The sequence below is a fragment of the Gallinula chloropus genome (assembly GCF_964237585.1).
Source record: "Gallinula chloropus genome assembly, chromosome: 3".
NCBI classification, from domain to species: domain Eukaryota; kingdom Metazoa; phylum Chordata; class Aves; order Gruiformes; family Rallidae; genus Gallinula; species Gallinula chloropus.
In genome coordinates, this window is record NC_140087.1 from 91,322,932 (window position 1) to 91,342,877 (window position 19,946).

A 19,946-nucleotide genomic window follows, 5' to 3' on the forward strand; every position below is an offset into this window, starting at 1 on the left:
AAAAAAGAGGACCAGGGGAACTACAGGCCAGTCAGTCTCAAGTCTGTGCCCAGCAAGATCATGGAGCAGGTCCTCCTGGAAAATATGCTCAAGCACATGGAAAGTAAGGAGGTGACTGGTAACAGCCAGCATGGCTTCATCAATGGCAAGTCATGCCTGACAAATTTGGTGGCCTACTACACTGGGGTTACAGCACTGGTGGATAAGGGAAGAGTGACAGAATTCATCTGCCTGCACATCTACCATGATGCTTCAAGAAAGTTTAATTTATAATTCGGTGGATGGCTGATGATATTGATAGGCCTACAGCACATTAACATACCGAATTATCAAGCCTCTTAAAGGAATAATGAATACTGCTTACACCAACTTTCTGCCAAAACCATTCATTTGTAATGTAAATGAAAGAACACACCAAAGTGGTTAGATACATGTCCTACTGCTCTGTCTGCTCAAACCAACAGTGCTGAAAAGGGCTGTACCTATTCTGTCTTTGCAGCCCTAATGTGATGCTTACACTAGCACAGGTGCTTTATTTTTCATTCTTGCATACCCTCAGACCTGCGTAGTGTTTCCCTGCTTAAGGACACCTATGAGTAGTGACAAATTTTGTAGAAATGCAAAAATTAATCATTATTTTCATCTTGAACAGAACAGGGAGATGATGATTACATTCTAGAAACTGCGAAGACCTGCATGAGGTTGAACTGCTTGTGTCAGAATTTCAGCTAGCTCCCTTACAAAACATCCAGAACACTCAATATTGTTACTCATGCATGGCTGCCAAATCTTTATTTTGTTTTCATCCTGATCCCTTTGAAGAATTCATTTAATGAGCAGAAACATGTATCATGTTTTTTTTCTTCCTGCATTCCTTGCACTGTTAACATTTTCTCCTGATCTTAACCTGTAGCCTCCCCCTACAAAGAAAGAAGAGCACAAAGCACCACAAGCCAGGAAATGTCATCACTGTAATGTTCTTAAGAAAAAAATACTGGGTTTTGTCCTTTTTAACATAAGTTTCAAGAATAAAAATTGCCTCTGATATGTTAGCTACACATTTCTGTTGTAGGATGAGTGTGGGGAGTATTTTTAGGTTATGACAATGATGAAGCAAGTATATTGTTTAGTTGCTCTTACCCACTTGGTAAGGGTCCTCCTGTCCTCTGAATAAGCCACATACCAACAAGGAAGCTGCTTCCTGTTTCCCATGTCTGAGCTGGATCAATGATTTTTTTTCCTGGCTGTTCTAAACTCAGCCTGCCGAGTATGGTCTTTGCTGTGCTGTTCTTCCTGTGTTGTGGTCTATGTTTTGTTTTGTGATGACCTTTGACAGTGTGTTTTAATATCTTCATCCACTCTTAATTCTCTGATCTTATCTGTAGTTATGGCAATGCTGTGGGTTGTTTGGGGTTTTATTTTTAGTTTTGCTTTTGGTGGTTTTTAATGACAATGCCACTGATTAGCGTATGTGTAATTTGCACTCCCTTGTTCATCCCCAAGTCCTGGAATTTCACAGCTCACAGAATTTTATTTTATGTTTTAGAAATTGATGCCTCCCAAATCCATCTGCAAGTAAACTCCTGGATATGATGTACTGAATGAGGGCAAAGCACTCACTGTGTTTTAGTCCATTACCATCAATATTTTGCTGGCCCACTTCGCCACATGCAAAAGGACAATGATGTGCTGCTTCGCCTTTATCTTTATTCAAGATAGAAGTGAGCCTGCTTGGATGCCACTGATTCATTCAGCCTGGTCAAATACCAATGTGAAAGAACAGTGAGAGCATATCAAAGGCTGCCTGTACTCCAGCTGGATTCATACTGTAACATGGCATGTTAAAAATGAAATGGACTAATTCTGGAATACCACACATGCTCAGTGTGTTCAGATAATTTTATTCACTACATGAGATTCCTCAAGTGAACATTTGTTACCATTATTTGTTAACACATAACTCAGATTATCCACATAAGGGAAAGATCTTCCCAATACCTTGTTATCTGCCCTGTGTCACAAGAAGCAGAATTTTTACTCTCTTAGCATTTTGTATGCTTTATTGAGGTGGCAAGTAAACTTAATGTATTGGTGACACCATGGAGGTAATGGGGGAGAGGCCTTTACAGGCTCTGCTAACATGGCTTCTTCAGAACACAAGAACACAATAGCATTATGATGAGGTTATCCTGTGGTGATCTCAGGGAGCCATTACAGGGAACATTACAGAGGCAACAAGTAAGATAAAAAAATTTATTCCTTTCATTCCAGAATCTGCCTACACCAACTGCACAGTGTTTCCTCTGAAGCTCACAGTATGTGAAGCATAACGTGCTTCAGTGCCAACTCCAATCAGGTTTGTGTCACAAACTCTGGGCCATTTCTTGCTCGTGGCTCCAAAGTAGCTGAATTCTTTGGCTGTGCAGTTTTGTCCCTCAAGCCTGCCCATCCTGAAGTCATCTAGAGTTTGTCAGGGATGGGGCAGGGTCATTCTGAGTTGCCATCAAAGAGTACTAGGCTAGGCTGATGTAGAAGACACTCTGCCCCAGGCAGCTGGGGAGATGGACCCGTGTTTTAATGCTGTGCTGCACAGTTTAATTAAGTAAAAAAGCCCAAATGGTTGTGAAAATCACTGGGACTATGATAAGTAAATGAAAAACAGTAATGTTGGTGGCTTCTGTGTCTGATTGTGTTTGTTTGCTTGCTTTTATGGCTCAATCTATGTGTGTTTGTCTTAATCACAAGCTAAAAGCCCCATGGAGCACCACTGACCTAATTAAAAATGGTTTCCTTGATGAACTTCTTCCCTAGTTTATGCATTTATATAGGTTTCCTGCAGATGACATGGAAAAGGATGAAAAGCAGGTGTTGGCAGAGTCCCTGCCTGAAGTTGTCCCACTTGTGTTATCTGGCCTCATGCCAGCCTCAGGCTGGCACTAACTGATGAGGAGTTAGAGATCAATGATTCCAGGCATTTTCACATCATCCTTCATGAACTGTATGAAAGCCACAATGATCCACCCAAAAGTAAACTCCAGAACTGCACAAATACATATAATTGAACATGAACTTTTTTCACTTGTAGGGATCTTATGAGCCCCATGAGTCATGTCAATCTTGACGTCAGTTGGACCTTTGAAGTAGCTATGCTGCACCATCCTGACTACATAAATTCACAGAGCCACATACAAAAAATCAGTTAAGAAAGAACAAGCAGAGTCTGTGGTCTTGAAATAATGATTTACATGCAGTATCTTTTATGGGGACAGCATGAGCTCCTAGTTTAGTCAAACTGAAGTACCGCTGCTTGTGTATGCTTCTCTTTCAGCTGGCAGAGGTGGGCCACCTCTGTGACGTGATGGCTGTACATTGGTACTGCTGGGCTGCACTCCCACGGGATACCCTGACTTTACGTGGCCTTAAGTCAGGTCCCTTAACCCAAGCAGACCAGACAAGGATTGATTATTGATTCCTTGTTATGGATGGGGAAGGGGCTCTGTACAACTTCTGCTGTTTAGGCGAGGAAAGAACGCACAGTATAATGACATATCAGGGTTGCATGCTGTGTCATACATGTCTCCTTCTACCCTTTCATGCTCCTCTGCTGCTTGTAGAGCCAAAGACTGACTATTCATGCAAAGACCAAGGAGGAAGAAACTTTCACCTTAGTCTCCTTATCTCTGTGATCCTATACATAAGAAATTCAGTAGGATGCAGCAAGAAGGTTAAAGCCCTCTCTGTTCATAAGGAGTGTTGAGTGCTACACACCTGCTAACAGATACTCTGAAGCAAGGGTCTCTCACTGGAAACGTATGGTGTGGTGTGACCTGATTTCAGATATTCCTTGTGTCAGGGAAAGGGATGCTCACCACCAGCTTGGTTGGGTTCCCTCTCCTGTTCCTATAGGAACTTGGGTATTCCAGTAAAAATTCATTAGCTTCAGAAAAACCTTAAGAATGTAGGACTGCACAATGTCATTACACCTTCTTAACAGAAATACAGATGCTCAGGGAGACGAGGGCAGGATCAAGTTTGTAATAATTTAGCTGTATGCCTACGAGCTACCCAGGAATGTAAGCATCCATTAGATAAATGAAGTCAATACAGTCCATGCTGCTTTCAAAGCAATTCAGCCAACCAATCAGCCACATAGAGGCATAGCTGGCCTATGTGATAATTGTATGCCTGGTAAGTGTATCGTTCCCTTTGAGATGTCCTCCAGTAACCAAGACATCTACACAGGGCTTGCAGATACACCTATGGAGCAGCTGTGCCCTTCTGCAGAAGAAGATGGATATACTAAGGGATCTCCAAAGGCACTTGGATTTAGACTTCTGAATCACACTCTCAGTTTGTCTTTCAGGGAGGAGAATCTCTTTCTAGGTTCCACTGCCAAAATTAGTAGCCCGCTTGGTGCAGTCCAAGAGCCCTTCAGCAAAACATAATGGCATCACCTAACCCCGTGTGCACTTCTGATAAGTAAATTCCATTTTTTATCACTGGGGCCAGGCAGCTGACCTGCTGATGCATAGTGGCCAAGCCCTGCTGCAGGAAAGCTGAACTTGCTAACCCAGGCAGCTTCAGTCCATCACAAGTGGGATGTAGGACCCTAGCTATAAATCAGGGGTTGCTGCACAGCAGCTCATTTAGACTGTGTTGCATCCTACTACTGGATTAGTTTCCTCTCAAGCAACTGGCTGTAGTCTTGTGCTGTGTTTGAAAGGCCAGTCTGGGAGAAATGAGCAGAATCTTAGAGGCTTAAGGACTAGACTCAGACTACTTTTCCAACCACCTAGACAGACCATCTTAAAGTAATACACTCTTCTCTTAATTTGTTCTGGGCTTACCTTGGCTGTGACCTTTCACAGAGCCCTAGTACAAGACACTCCAATAAACAGGGCTTTAGTTAAGGTCTTCGGGGCTGTAGTCATAACCCAGCAAAATGGGGAAGAACTTCCGCTGGCTTTAGTGGACTTAATACACTCATCTGTAGTGACCTATGTGAAGTCTTGTCTTCTCTGCAAATTAATTTCAGGTTTCAATAGAAACAAATTTACGTAAATATACAACCTGACTTCTGAGTTTCCAGTTAGTTAATCATTTCCAATGACACTCAGTAGAGGAGAATGATGGAGAGCTTTATAAATTAGATTCACTTTTTACAGATACTACATCATGCTTGGCATTTAGCAATCTGGGGCATTACTGAGCTAAAGAAGAGAATTAAAATTCACCATAGTCAGATACTCATTAAGAATGCCCAGTTCCCTTCAAAAATAAGCCAACAAGGTAACAAACCCTTTTAAAATACCAGTCACCTACAGCTACTGCATACAAACCATTGCCATGCCTGTCTGACTCTGTATGCTTGTCCAAATATATGCTGGTGCCCAAACGTGTGTTAGTAATACTGTAACTCCTGGATTTCTCTTGTATCGGTGCCTTTCTGCATGTCTACAATCTACCTTTGTGTGTTTAAGTATCCACTATGAATCATTTTACATTATCTCAACTAAATTTTATTTTACCAGTGTTATTTATTTTGTCCTCTTCTGCTGTTTATCAAAGTGGTTTTGCAGTCTATTTGTATCCTCTAAGGAGGCATAATCCTCTCAGCTTTATAACGCCTTAATATTAGGTTGGTAAGACTCTCCACAGTTGTTAATTGACCTCTCAGGTATCCTATTCAAAACATCCTCCTAGGATAATGATGAAGTATCACAATTAACTCATATTCATTTTTTAATAAAATTTTATAGTTAAAACACTGATACACGTGCAGCATTAGCTTCCAGAAGGTGATGTCATACCTGTGTGGAAGTCCTTATAAACCCATGTTCTCAAGGAAAAAAAAAAAAAAAAGTATATATTTTGTCACTAATCTGTGCTGTTTAAAATAGATATAAAAGTATATAACCAGAAGTCAAATGCTTACGCTTTTCCATCAGCTTTATGAAAGTCAGTGTTTGGTGTGCTGGTGGTCTGCCTTTCTTCTATCATTCTTCAGAAATGGGTAGGGTAAGAACTACTCTGGTCTGCGTTATGTGGAAGTCAGACTATCTGAATGAAACACGTCCTCCTGGATTCTGCATTTACTCATCTTCTGTTGTACTGGAATACTTTGGTGAACCAAAGTGCCAAAAATTCACCCCCTTCTCAAAAATCGCTACCAGTCACAACCATGAGATAACGGGAACGAATTATTTTTTAAATAAAGATCTATCTTGTGGGGAGCTGTTTAAGCTCTAATCTGCCACCCTAAGAAGCTATGTAAGGTGCTAGAGCCTCCTCATGAATCCTGACTGCCTCTGGTTAACAACTGGAACCAGCAGTAAGCTGCAGCTGTGAAAGAAGATGTTGTTCACAGAAAAAATGTACACACTTGGCACAGTGCAGATCTGCCCCACCACATCCCAAGTGGTCTTATCTCAGAAAACTCCAACCTGTGTCTTTCTGGGCAGCTGAGAGACAGTTGTGAGTAACATGACAAAAACAGCACAGTGCAGCCAGGTCTCAGTAGGCACAAAGTGGATACCCCATCACTGCCTTAACCCCATCCTGTTTCTTTCTGGATGTTGATCTACATAAAAGCTGTTTAATGTTCCTTTCCTGAGCAAACTCACTTAGAAATTAGCCACTGCCCAATGATAAGCTAAAGGATGAGAACCAATTGCATGAGAGCTGACCCCAGCTAAACCAGAAACTACTTGGATGGGTATTTGGAACTTTTTGAAGGCTTGTCTCATTTGTGCCACTGTGTTTTTTTCAAGTGCCATACCAACAACCAGTTTGTAATTTAAGAGTTGTTCTAGCCTACCTGCAGACAATAAGCTCCTTTATAGCAGTGAATAATGCCTTAAAACATTTCCATTTGGCTAGGAAAAGCTGCACCACCAGACCCCAGCAATCCACCACCAGTCGATTAGGCTTCAGCCAGCCTCATTTGTCACTTCTCACGTAGACTGCAAGCAGTATGGTTATCAACACTAGAGAAACTCCCAAAATACATCCCAGTAGTTCAAGAAAATCCATCACATCACCTCAGCAGCACGGACCACTGTAAACAAGTCAAAAGAGGTACTGGCTTCCCATAGCAGTACCAAGTGAATTAATCTGACTCCCAGTTCTTACCAGTGGCCTGAGATCCAGACCCTTTAAAAACCCTCCTAAAGCTCTGTGATCAGATGTTGGCTGACAGCTTTGCTCTCTGCGTAGAACTGAGCTTTCTATAACAAGGTGCAGTTATTTGCACAAGAGATGGAGCTTTCTTGCAGGAAGATCTTTAGTTTGTGGGATTAATTGCCATTAAAACTAAACATCATCAGAACCTGCACCTGATGTTTTTATGCATGCACAAGCCACAATTTTGGTGCTCTGCTGTCCCTCGTGTAAACACAGTCAATCTTAGGGAGCACTGACAAAAGTTATAGCAGGGGAGGAGGAGGACTGGTCTATACTGGGACCTGTTGATGTTGGTCAATGGAAGTAGCTACTCGGCAGGCAGCAAACAGGTTCCAGACATCAGAATTTCTTGCCAGCTCCCTCAAACTATGCCAACAGCACCGGATGAGATATTGTGAAAGCAGGAAACAACTCTGCCTTTCCTCCAAACAAGGTCAAAGGAGGAACTCTCCAAAAATGTGAGACATAAGCACGAGTCTTGTAAGATGATGTTCCCCCAGCTGCAGCTCTAGCCTCCAGCCCTACTGCTTACCCTCTTACAACCTTTCTTGTGCCTTCTTAATGGGGACTTTTTATTCCATATTGAAACACTGTCCCCTGGCAAGAATGAAGCTGAATCGTCCCATGTACTATGTGCAATCCTGGGTATCCCATTTCAAAAAAGCTCCAATAGAGTTCAAAAACCTACAGGAAAAGGTCACAGGAATGATGAGAGGAATGCAATGGCCTTCATGCTCGGGAAGACAGAAGTTTTGGAAGAAAAACTATCGTTGTTGAAGTGATAGAGGTTTTATAGAACTGTGAATAGCATGGAGGCAAACAGGGAACATTCACGCTCCGTTTCTCATTAAAAAAGAACCAAAAAGAACTAAGCAGCATCAAATGAAATGGTAATATTTTCTATTCTAAAATATATACTGGATAACATGTATTTAAACTGGGAATGTAAATGGTATAGGAACAGGTCCATTGACGGCTATTAAAATGAAGACTCAGATGCAACCTTTTGATCTGGAAGTTTCTACAAGTTGTGAAGGTGTGACAAAGTAAAGACCTGATGGTAGTGTGTACCTTTAGGAGCAGTCAATATACAGAACCTGGGTTTGAGGAAAAAGGCAGAAATCTGAGTGTAAACTGAAGCCTGACAACCCTGGTTAGAAATTAAGAACACATTTCTAAGCACGAGGGGTAAAAGCAGCCACTGGAACAAAGTGCTAAGCCATCACCTCACCAGGTCTTCACTCCAGGCAGTGTTTCTGGCCAAAAGGCAGGCTCTAGCCAAACAGAAAACACACTAGCAACGCGCTTGCCAAATCCGTCCATGAATGCCATGTCGGTTTTATCCCCACACTCTCAGTTTTAGGAGCAGTCGAAACTGGCTGGGTACACTATTGCCACCTCCATCCCTGTCTCCTCTGGCACCTGTGTGTTCCTTCAGGCCCACCTCATTGCAACCCTTCCTGTGCGGGTAACCCGTGTCCACGCACTGCCGGTAACCCGACCGCTTCCATCACCAAACGCGCATCTCCTTCAGAGACCACTGCCCCGGGGCAGCTGCCATCCCCGCTCTTGTCGGAAGCGTCCGCACCCACACGCTTTTCTCGGAACCCTTTCGGGGACACCGAGGGACCCTCCAAGAAGGGCAATCCCCTCTTCCTCGCGAGAAATTTCCACCATCTCCTTGAGGAGCGCGGGTTTCCGCAGGGCCGCCCCGGCCTCGCCGCACCTTTGCGCCCTGCGGCCGCAGGACCCCTCAAGGCACCGTCCCCCGGCTGCCCGGGGACGAGCTGTGCGCGGGGCGGCGGCGGGCGGCGCTAGGACACCCCGCGCGGCCCCGCGGTGCCGGCGGCCCGCTACCGCCGGAGCCCGCCGCCAGGGCTGGGCGCACCGGGCCGGGCAGCGTGGGGCAGGCGTGGGACTGGGCGGGCGGGCGTGTCTCCTGTGGAAATCCCGGAGCCTCCGGCTCCGCCCTGTGCGTGTCCGTGGGCTGGGGCCGGGCGGGGGAGCGGCCCCGGCCGCCGCCCCGCCCCGCCATGCCGCAGCCGTAGGTAGCCCGCGGCTGCTCCCAGCCCTCGGCCTCCGCGGCCTCCGGGCGGCGCGGCGGCGGGCCTGTCCCTGCCCTGCCCGATGGGCAGCCTGCTGAGCGGGGTCAGCTTCAAGGAGCCCACCACGGTGGAGGACTGCGACTCCACCTGGGAGACCGACTCGGAGCCCGAGGCGGCGGAGCACGGCGGGGAGCCGCAGCGGCAGGAGGGGGTGTGCGCTGCCGCGGGAGGCGGGGAAGAGCCGGCCAAGCTGCCCGCCGCAGACTGCCGGCCCCAGGAGCCCCCGCCGCCCCCGTCCCCGCCGCCGGAGCAAGGAGAGCGAGCAGAGGCGGATGCCACCAGCTCCGAGCAGGTACCGCCAGCGCCGGGCGCGCCCCCGCCTGGCCCTGCCCGCGGGCCCGGAGGCCGTGCTGCGGCTGGCCGGGAGGAGCGGCTGCTGCGGGGCGGGCGAGGCAGGGCGTGGCAGGGCGTGGGGCGGTAGAGGCGGCCGGCACTTTGCGCTGGCGTCTGCGCCGTGCGTCGCCGGGTCGGGGCCGGTGCTCCTGCCGCTGCCCCGCAGCGCTCCCGGGCGCTGGAGGATGGGTCGAGCCGAGCCGAGCTCCCGGGCCGGGGCAGCCCCGGTGCCGCCCGCCCTCCCCGCGCTGCGGCACTCGCGGGCCGGAGCGTGGCCCGGGCGGCTGGGGCACCGCGGCGCGGGCAGCTTCCCGTTGCCTTGGGCGGCTTGTGACGAGCTAGCCCTGCATCTGGAGTAGAAATGAGCTGGCTTCTCCCCACCCCCGTCGTTGTGGTAACTTACTCTCGGCAGAGAATAGAGGCCTTGGAGTCGCTGCCAGTCCCGCTGCTGCTGCTTCTTAAGGGAGGTTCGGCTTGGCGTGAAGCCTAGTCCTGAACGCGGCCTCTTAAGTAAATGGGTTAAAGACCCGAATATCGGGTCTTAAGAGGCAACGGATTTGTGACTCCTCCGTGCATTGTCAGAGCAAGTGTTCTGGGAACCTGTAAAAATGCCGACCCCAGAGAAAGGGTTGCATGCTGATAACTATTTCGGAGTTGAATGCAAGGCGGCCTGGCTGGGGCTTTTTTTTTAACCTGTTAGATCTATACTTGATTCTGGAACTGTGCAAAACGGGATAAGCATCAGCGTTTCCCCTTTTTTGCTTGATGCACGGTGATGCTAATGCCTGACAACCGAGAGGCGAGGTGTGTTGCGTGTTCAGGTAAGCGCTTGGTCTGTAGGTATGGTCCAAGCCGGTCTTGCAGAAGGAAGAATGAAAACGGCCGCTTGTTTGTCATTAACGTGTGACTGGTAAGAAACGGGATGGGCAAGAATAAAGGTAAAAGTCCAGTGCAGTCACGGGGAGCTTTCCTTTCAAGACTTGACTTTAACGTATTGCCTGTGTATTGTGAAGAGTGGAATGAAATCTTTTCCCACCTCGTTTGGCATTTGGTTTTAGTGTAAAGATTTATTTTACAAGAAAGAAGAATGTAAGACTCTTTGCTGCGGTATGGCAAAGAAACTAAAGTTGTTAGTAGCAAGTTGAACTCTGTGTGCGCTAATGCTTTGTCGTCTGCTGTTCTTCACTGCATGCCGCTTTTTCAGGTGTTCTTAAGGCAGCAGGGTTATTTCCATTGACCTTGATGGGCCCCGGTTGCTTCAGGTCACAGCTATGAACAGCCGTGGGCTAGTGCAAGTTTTTGTACACATGCGTTTTGCCTGAGCAGGTTTCTGTTTTGGGGTTTAGTGGTTCTTATTATAAGTATTTACATTTAAGTTCTGAAAAACAAATAATAGAAAAAAGGATCCAGAAAGTGTTAAAACTGCAATTTGGCTTGTCCATGACTATTCATTTCCTTTCACGGGGTGCAGTGATAGCACTTAAGTCAATGTACACATGGCAAATAGTCTTTGCAAATAATACTATTTCCTGTTCAGAATGAGTAGTGTCTCTGCATTTTCGTGTTCAGTTACTTACTTCATCTTGTGTGAGCGCTTGCTAGGTTACCTCCAAGTCTTGCATTTGGAAATTACAATCAGCCTGTTGATTTAAATCATATTCAGTCTCATGGGAAGGATGTTTCTCTGTCTTGCTTTTCAATTTTATTTTTTTAATTTATATTTAAACTGTGTGGTGCTAAGTATTCAGCAGGGAGATCTTCAGTGTTTGACCAAACAGTAGGCAAATAGACACACTTCTGTATGTTTGCTATGCTGAAATGAAAAATAATTATTTTAGTATTACACAAATTTGCTATTTATTGTGTTTGTATATGGTTATTATCTACTTTCTAAATGTTTCAGAGTGGTGATGGAACTGAGCTGACAGCCAAGCCAAAGAGAAGCTTCTATGCAGCAAGAGACTTATACAAGTACCGACACCAATATCCAGTAAGAATATTTTATGGTTTAAAATTGCCTTTTTAGTAGAAGACAGCACACAACCTAAACCTTTGCAGTGCCTAATAAATATGAGAAATAGGAAGAATTAAAAAGCTGATGCATGGGCCTGACATGTGCCAGTGTGAGGAGTGAAATTAGCGCAGTCTTCTCATTCCAGGTGCACATGCAAACACATGAGGTGTCTAAGCCTGGGAAGAGCAGTAGGAGCCCAGAAAAAGGCTTGTGTCTTGAACATCAGAGAGGTTAGGTGATAGAGTTTGGACTTAGTATTTACGTCTTGGAAGTTCTTTGAGACTGAAGCTCCTTGAGACTGCTCTGCTTGCCTCTCTAACCTCTGCCTCAATAAGAGAAGGTGACAGCCAGCAGGATCTTGCAGATCCTTAAACTGAATCTTTAAGGGTGTGAGTGATTTCTTTTGTCCTCAAATTAATCAGAGAGCACAGTATCACTTTCTGGGTATTCTTGATAGGTCTTTGTAGGCTGATAATGTCTTATTTCCTTTCTTTCAGCAGAACTTTAAAGATCTTCGGTATCAAAATGACTTGTGCAATCTCCGCTTTTACAAAAATAAGATCCCTTTTAAACCTGATGGTGAGTAATCTGTGGCAATAGTAGTGATAACAAAAAAATGCTCACTAATAATAGCAACAAAGTGAAACTGTCGTGATAGCTGCAGTACTGATAAATTTAAGGTATATAGTTACGTATTGTATGACTTGAACCTCCCATCTTGGAGTAACGTGTTGGTAACATGGGAGCAGGTTATCCTGAGACTTAGCTTTCGCTCAAGGGAGGTGTTGCTTTTCTCATCCGTTTTCAACATCATGTAGTACATGGCCTTGTTTGTATCTCTGCATTACAGTAGTGGCACAACCTTTGATTAAATACAGATAAAGTCACTCCACTGTGCAACGCAAGCTCTTGCAGCTTGAATAGGAATGGCAGTCCCTAGTCAACACCCTAATTTGGGTGTTGTCCCTAGTCTGTGCAAGGGGAAAAGAATGTGGCGTAGCTACCTCATGAGTGATTATTATAACAACAATAATAAACCAATTTCTTAAAGTCCCTAGTGGAGCAGGAACCTCATAGGCAAAGTTCTGTACAAACACAGGGCAAGATGAAATAGGACAAAGCCTGCTCTAGAAAGTTTGCAAGCAATATATGAGAGACAAGAGGGTCTTGTCAGACCAAAGGAAGGCAGAAGGAAGCAGTTAGAATGGTAGACAGGAGTCTCAGCACGCAAGAGCTTTGCCATTGGCCAAAAAGAAAAAAAAAATCAGGCCAAATTAAAGCTTTTGAGAGTTTTAAAAGAATGCTGAGGACTTTGAAGGTGTTTGCAGAAAGATTCTCTCAGCATGAGAGCAGTTTGGGAGGAAATAGTGCTGTGCAAAGTGGAGTTCAGAAGTAGTGAGATGTGGAGGCTGTCCCTGAGGCAGGATCCTGTTGGAGGCAGGATCAGTCTTATAGCAACAAATGGGTTCTGATAAGGTGGGAAGGGACAGGTCACAAAAGGCTTTGGAAGTGAAGGTGTGTAGTTTTTGTCTGATGTTACAGAAAAGGGCTTCACAGTGGAAGAATGCAAACCAAGAAAAAACAGTACAGGAAAGCCACAGTCTAGAAACATGATTTTACTAGCAGCATTCAGGATAGATAGAAGCATGACAAGAGGGCACTTTTCAAGGGCAGGAAAGAGAGGGTGTTGATATGCAAATCATCAAAGTTCTGAAAGAAGGCTAGATGGGAAGGATGTAAAGGTGTACATAGGGAATGGTTGAAGATGAGAGCTGTTTATAGGCTAAATAGTGATAATATCCTCAGCAAGTGAGGAAACAAGTCAGATTATGTGAAAGAAAGATAAGACCTTTCTTTTAATCATCTGCAGCTTTATCTCAATATCCACAGGCAGATGCTGAAGGCTGTGTTTTTTAGCTTGACTGAGAGAAGAGTTAGATCTGTGAATTACCAGTACAGATGTAGCAAATTCAGAAGGCATTACACAGGGAACAGCTACAGAAAGAAAGAGAAAGGCACAGAGGACTATATGAACCTGAAACTGAAAACCAGAAAAGGTTGGGGGTAGAGAGTGGGGTCCTCTGAAGTGCAAAATGAATGAGCAGTTCAAGAGGATTAGCCAGGAGAAGAGAGAGTCATGAAAACTAGGGGAGGGTTTCCCTCCTAAAATTTGTAAAGAACAAAATTTCTTTTCATATTTTAGGAGAAAACTACAGTAGGTAATGTCAAAGGTAGCTGATAGCCATGGAGTCTGAGATGCCAGTGGTTGTGAGGTCTGGGTATAGGGTTTTATTGAGAATGGGAAAGAGTAGCCACCTAAGTCCGTGGATTTGTGAGAGTGTTCAGAAGGAGTACCATGTTAAGGACAGAACTTGCTGGGAATATTACATAAAAAAAGACATTTCTAGATCTGAAGTTTCATGACCAACAGATCTTAGCTTCTGTCTCTGACTCAGAGCTGACCTGTCTGTGTCTCTACCCTGGAGCTGAACTGCAGGTTTTCCAATACTTGACGTGTAGGTTGGGTACAGTGTAGTGATGGCAGGAGGTCCTCTTTGCAAGGTCCTTTTCCATCCTTGCCAGCTGGAAACTTTGGGAACCCAAAGTTCTTAGCAGCCTCTTTGCCTTGTTGCCTTCTCCATTTCTTAAAGAAAAGTACCAAATGAGTTCTCCTTTGTCACTGAGACCCAAGTGGAAATTTTCACTGGGGAAGGAGAGACATTTTTGAGACCATCTACATGGGCTTTTTAAGGCCATTCCTATGTTACTTGACTTTGGGAGAGGCCATGCGGCAGCGGATGGACTGTTGTTGCTTTCAGAGTAGAAGCAGGCTAACACGGAGCGTTCAGTCACAGACAGAGACACTACGGGTTACGGAGCAAGGAGCATCTTTTTATGAGCTTTGTGTATTTCTGCAGTACCTGGAGAAATGCCCTGGCCCATGACTGAATTTCACGGTCTCGGTATGAAGAATTATTACTTTCCTTTTGCTTGGTCTTTGTCCCCTTTTTCCATCACTGTGTTTTTCCAAGAGGAACTGACTGAACTGTGCCACTGTTCTGAGACCGCTAAAACCCGAAATTCTCATTTGTTGAGCATGACCTGAGCACCCAAGGTCAAACTCATAGTAGTGGAAGCAAGACTCCTGGCCACAGCTAATTGAGACAGATGTCCCAGTCGTAATGCTATTTACAGCAGGAGAGATTCCTGGAGTGGGAGAGTTCTTGTAGAGTTGAGGTTTTGTTCTACTAAGATGAGATAGAGATTTAGATACATATGCAGAGCTTTGTCATGTTAAAGCAGTGACAGGTGATTCACAATGCAATATTTTATGTAAGTGGTTTGTTAATTATCAGTCAGTGTGACAAAGAGATCTAGGACATGAGAACTTTGGGGAGGTACATTTTACAGAGGTTATTGTCACATAGCCTCTGCTGGTGAGTAATGCAGGGTCAGTCAGTGGGTTTTGTTTATATTGAAATCTGCTAAATCTCTTGACTTTAATTAGGTTTTGGTGACAAAATTAATTTTAAAATAAATTTATGTATGGCCATTATAGATCTTATTTTACATAATATGTGAAAGAGAATTAAAGTGTGTATTCTATTACTCTGTTACCATGGCATGTACTTTATGTAGCTGAATGCTGGTTTTGATGGCTACCTGACAGTTTTCAATTTATTTTTATGCAGGGGTTTATATTGAAGAAGTCCTAAATAAGTGGAAAGGAGACTATGAAAAACTGGAACATAACCACACTTACATACAGTGGTCGGTCACCTATACTTGCTTCAAAGTATTAATTTGATTAAGTATTCATATACTGTGAGCCATAATGAGGTTTTTCTTTTAACAGGCTTTTCCCTCTGAGGGAACAAGGTCTGAACTTCTATGCTAAAGAATTAACTACATATGAAATTGAGGTAATACAAATTGAGCTCAATACAAGCCATCAGATTAATTTTGATACATAACCGCTTTTGTTAGGCAGAGTTGTGTTATACAATGCAGAAGTGCTTGCTTTAGTGCCACTTAGAATTTTGGACATATTCTTTGTTTATTAGGAATTCAAGAAAACAAAAGAAGCAATTAGAAGATTCCTTTTGGCTTACAAAATGATGTTGGAGTTTTTTGGAATAAAACTAATTGATAAAACTGGAAACGTAGCGCGAGCTGCTAACTGGCAAGAAAGATTTCAACATCTGAATGAGTAAGTAATGACATGCACTCCACTCTCTAGCACTGCTGGCAAATCTCGTTAGTCTTTTGTTTCCTGAGAGAGGGAAGATACATTTTCCAAAATTGTCAGGGAAAGAAGGAAAAGAAACAGTCCATGCCTGGTCTGTGTCTGTACTTGCGCGTTCCTCCTTCCCCCTCTTTTTGATTGTGCTTCTCACTCATTTCTAGTCTAACTGACATCGTTGAATTCCCTGAAAATACAGCTTCAGCTGGTGCTGAAGAAGATCGCAGTTCCAAGTTCATGTGTTTGTCATGCTACTGAGTGCATTTTCTCCTGATCCCAAAGAGCTGCTTCTCAGTTTGAAAGAATGAGTGGCTTATGTTTGCATTTGGCTTTGGGGATTTTTTGGTGAAAAATCCAATTCTGCACACCTGTATGGAAGCTAAGTAGGAAGATTTCCCTCCCTTCTTGAAACATGAAATACTATGTATTTAATACTACTTAATTGCAGTGCTTATCTGGAGAGGTTTAGACATGAATTAAGTCAAACTGTACCCAACTTTCAGCAGATTGCATCTGTTGCTCTTCGTCGACACCGTGTGGAACACAAGACTGTGCTGAATTTTGTCCTGTGCAGATGAATTCTATCAAACAGTCTTTCAGACCTTGTGATCGCTTTCTCACTACAACTGACCTTAGAGCTGAAGATTGTTTCCTTGCAGTATTTTGTTCTCCCATCCAAATGAAAACTTGTAGGTAGAATTGCTGATGAGTAGTGTGGGGTGAATAATAGAAACAAGTTGTTACTAACTTTACTTGAGCCAATATGGGTGTGGGCTCAGACTCAAACCACAGATAAACCAGGGTTGCAGGAAGCCCAAGTGTTACTCACTGCACATTTTTACACTGTAATTTCTATATTCTCATCAGTGAGTAGATAAACAGTTTTAAGTCAGGAATTAGGGCACTTTTACATGGCTAAAATTAGGATAAAAGACATTTAAGTCTTACTGTTTACTTAGGTGTATCTTATGAGGGGAAAGAGCTCTTCACAAGCACTTCCAGAAGGTAGTTGCTTCCATTTATCTTAGTACTTCTTAGGACAGTGGGACTTGCTCTCCAGAGGTTTTTGTCCCAGCACTGACTTTCAGAAGTGCAGGTAGTTAGTCCAGAGTAGACACCCAACTTTTAAAAAGCCTAAGTGAAGCACAAGGAGCCCTGTTCTGTAGCTCTATTACTGCAGTACACTACAAACCCTGTATTGTGTGAAGTGAATGGGCTTTCTTCTCAGAAAGGATATATACAGCAGAAGGAATCAAAATCAGGGCATGCTTTGATTTTACTTTTTTTCAGCCTGTTGCCTCAGTGCATTTTACAGACACTAATTTTCACTCACAACATGCTAGCAAAGGAGGTGCTGTCAGGCTTCAGCAGCTGAGACATTAAAGTACAGGAAGCCTGAAGTACACACCTGGAGTGATAAAAAGGAGTGAGGAATTGCAGTTCCAGTTCTGTGTCTTTAAGGTCTGGGGATTTTTTGGAGGTCTTTTTTTCTGATTCAATGGAATTTTTTCACCCTTTTCTTTCAAAGGTCTCAACACAACTACTTGAGAATCACTCGAATTCTGAAAAGTCTTGGTGAGCTTGGATATGAGAGTTTCAAATCTCCCCTGGTGAAATTTATCCTCCATGAAGCTCTTGTGGAAGATACCATTCCCAACATTAAGCAAAGTGCTCTAGAATATTTTGTGTATACCATTAGGGACCGAAGAGAAAGGAGGAAACTCTTGAGATTTGCTCAGCAACATTATACGCCCTCAGAGCATTTTATCTGGGGACCCCCAAAAAAACCGAAGTCGGAAGGAAGTAAAACCAATAAAAAGCCAGCATCTCCGGTTTCTATTCACAACAGTTACATTTCTAAGCATAAGAAACCAAAAGAGGCTAAGAATACATCAGCAAGTGGAAGCTCAGCTGGTAAAACAACTGAAGAAAGGAAGGTAGAACTCTCAAAAAACGGAGAAGAAAACGACCAGGATGAACAGGAAATGAACTGTGATGCTGTTAGGGAGAACAATGGTGAAAAGAACAGTGACACTGATACCTGTCAGCTTTCAAAGTCAGAAGACATTCCTGATACTTCAGACAGAAAGGAGGACACTTCTCATTCCAAAAAGGATGATGAAAACCTGAGCAATGACTGTGAAAATCACCCAGGCACTATAGAGAAAGATTTATGTGACACTGAGAATTCTTCAAATAACACATCAGCAGATCTACAAGATAACCTGGATAAGGATACTCTTTCAGGGGAGACCACCACAAAACCCAAGGATGAGCTCAAATCATGAGTCTGAGGTTAAAAATCGTTATGTTTCATATTGAATAAAGTAAATTATTCATTGCTCCTTCATTTTCAGTGCAATTTCCATTTAGTGTAGTATGAAATGTTCATGAGACTATGCTTGTTGTGAATGCATCAGATTAGGCTTCTGTTAGGTTAATGAATTTATTTTTCTTTCAACCTCAATTTATCAGCAGTCAGCCAAGTGTGACTCTTTAAAACAATCGTGTATATTCAAAGCTAAGAAATTAATTATCTTTTCCAGACAGATTGCATAGAAAAACTTATCTTTTTTTTCCCATTAAATTCCTCCAGTATTAAAAAAGAGCGTAACTTACTCAAAAGTCTAGGAACATCAGAATTTTTAAGTTTCTTTTAATATGCTCTAGGTGTTGGTTTCCTTTTATGAAATGACTAGAAATTATTTCAAGAGCACAGTTTTTTCCCTAGTGGATCTATGTACGTGTTTAACAGCAGTTTTTGCACAGCATCTCTTACCTTAGATTAGCATCCTTGTTGGAGTCACTTAGTAACAGATATCAGAATGTCCTATGCAGCTGGATGTCATTGCACATTGAATAAAAGTTTAAATTACAATGAAACTTTATCCATAGATTTTGGGTACAAGAGAAGTTGCACTTTAGACTTTAGTCCTCGTTCATTTCTCTCTTCTCTTGCCTCTTTTGTTAGTCCTGCTGATTTGGGGTGGGGGGAAGGATCTCAATCATCAGATTTGGTCTCAGTGAGAGAGCTCTCTGTTGATCAGCTGTAGTACAGGAACTCCTTCAGATGGGTACTGCACCTGGATGACCTCTGGACAGATGAAAAGCAGTGTCTTCACCGCAAAACACTGCTTAATCATTAAAGCCATCAGAGAAGATGTCACTAGGCCTGTCCAGCTGGATCTTACTCGAACTTGGATGTTTCTTGGCCAGTTTTGGTCTAATACTGAACCCCCTGTTGCTGGTCTGGGAGAGAAGACAGTCCTGATGCTTCCTTCCAGCTTTCTGTATCCTTTCTTTGCTCTCTGTCAGAGGTCTTTCACAGCTCCATGTAATTCTGATCAGGCTGAAGCCTGAGGCAGGCCAGTCTGCTGGAGCTCAGCAGGTAGGAATCCCCCAGTTCAGATCTTGCCCAACTTTCTCCACTGAAGGACTGTCTCCTTTGTCCAAGTAGTCTCTTCTGCCCACGCCATTCAGTCAAACAAGATAGTGCCCAGCAAGTTAAACATATAGAATATGAAATAAAAAATTATGCAGGTAGAACCCACACTTTCTACAGTCCTAAAATAGTCTAAAATTTATGTATGAATTTTCTATTTAAGTGTATATATTATCCACTGCCTTTATTGTATTCTTGACTAAATGTTACGACTCAAGTGGCCAATTACAGCTCGAGTGTCCAAGGGCGCCAGGACTTTATTCAAGTCCTGAAATGATGAAAACTTCAGAGGTTTCAAAGCACAGACAAAATGTCTTGTACTTTTCTGTTTTGCCAATTCACGTTGTGACAGTGCATCCTCCATTGCTTTCCCCAGGTAGCACTCTTCCTTGGGATCAAATAGAGTGGCAGTTAGAGATCTTGATACCCATGGGCTAAGATTTGGCTTATTCCATCCTAAAGAGATAGGAAAGAAGGAAGATGTAGCCCTCTCCTCCTTCTGTGCTGACTTGTAAGGAAAGTAACATTTGTATGGGAACTTTTTTTTAAGTGTAACCCACTCAGAAAGTTCCTCCTGCAGCCACTAACTCTTTGAAGCTGGGACGTGCTTTCACAGTACCCTGGCCT

General features: G+C 43.7%; 1 protein-coding gene across 1 annotated transcript; it reads left to right on the top strand.

Moving 5' to 3' along the window:
- Positions 1-9,309: 9,309 nt before the first annotated feature.
- Positions 9,310-18,165, top strand: OGFRL1 (opioid growth factor receptor like 1; the record flags this gene model as incomplete). The annotated part of the gene is made up of 7 exons (XM_084261385.1): positions 9,310-9,579; positions 11,524-11,610; positions 12,132-12,213; positions 15,327-15,405; positions 15,491-15,557; positions 15,699-15,844; positions 17,406-18,165. The coding sequence occupies 7 exons, from the start codon at positions 9,310-9,312 to the stop codon at positions 18,163-18,165; spliced, it is 1,491 nt and encodes a 496-aa protein (XP_084117511.1).
- Between the last annotated feature and the right edge of the window lie 1,781 nt (positions 18,166-19,946).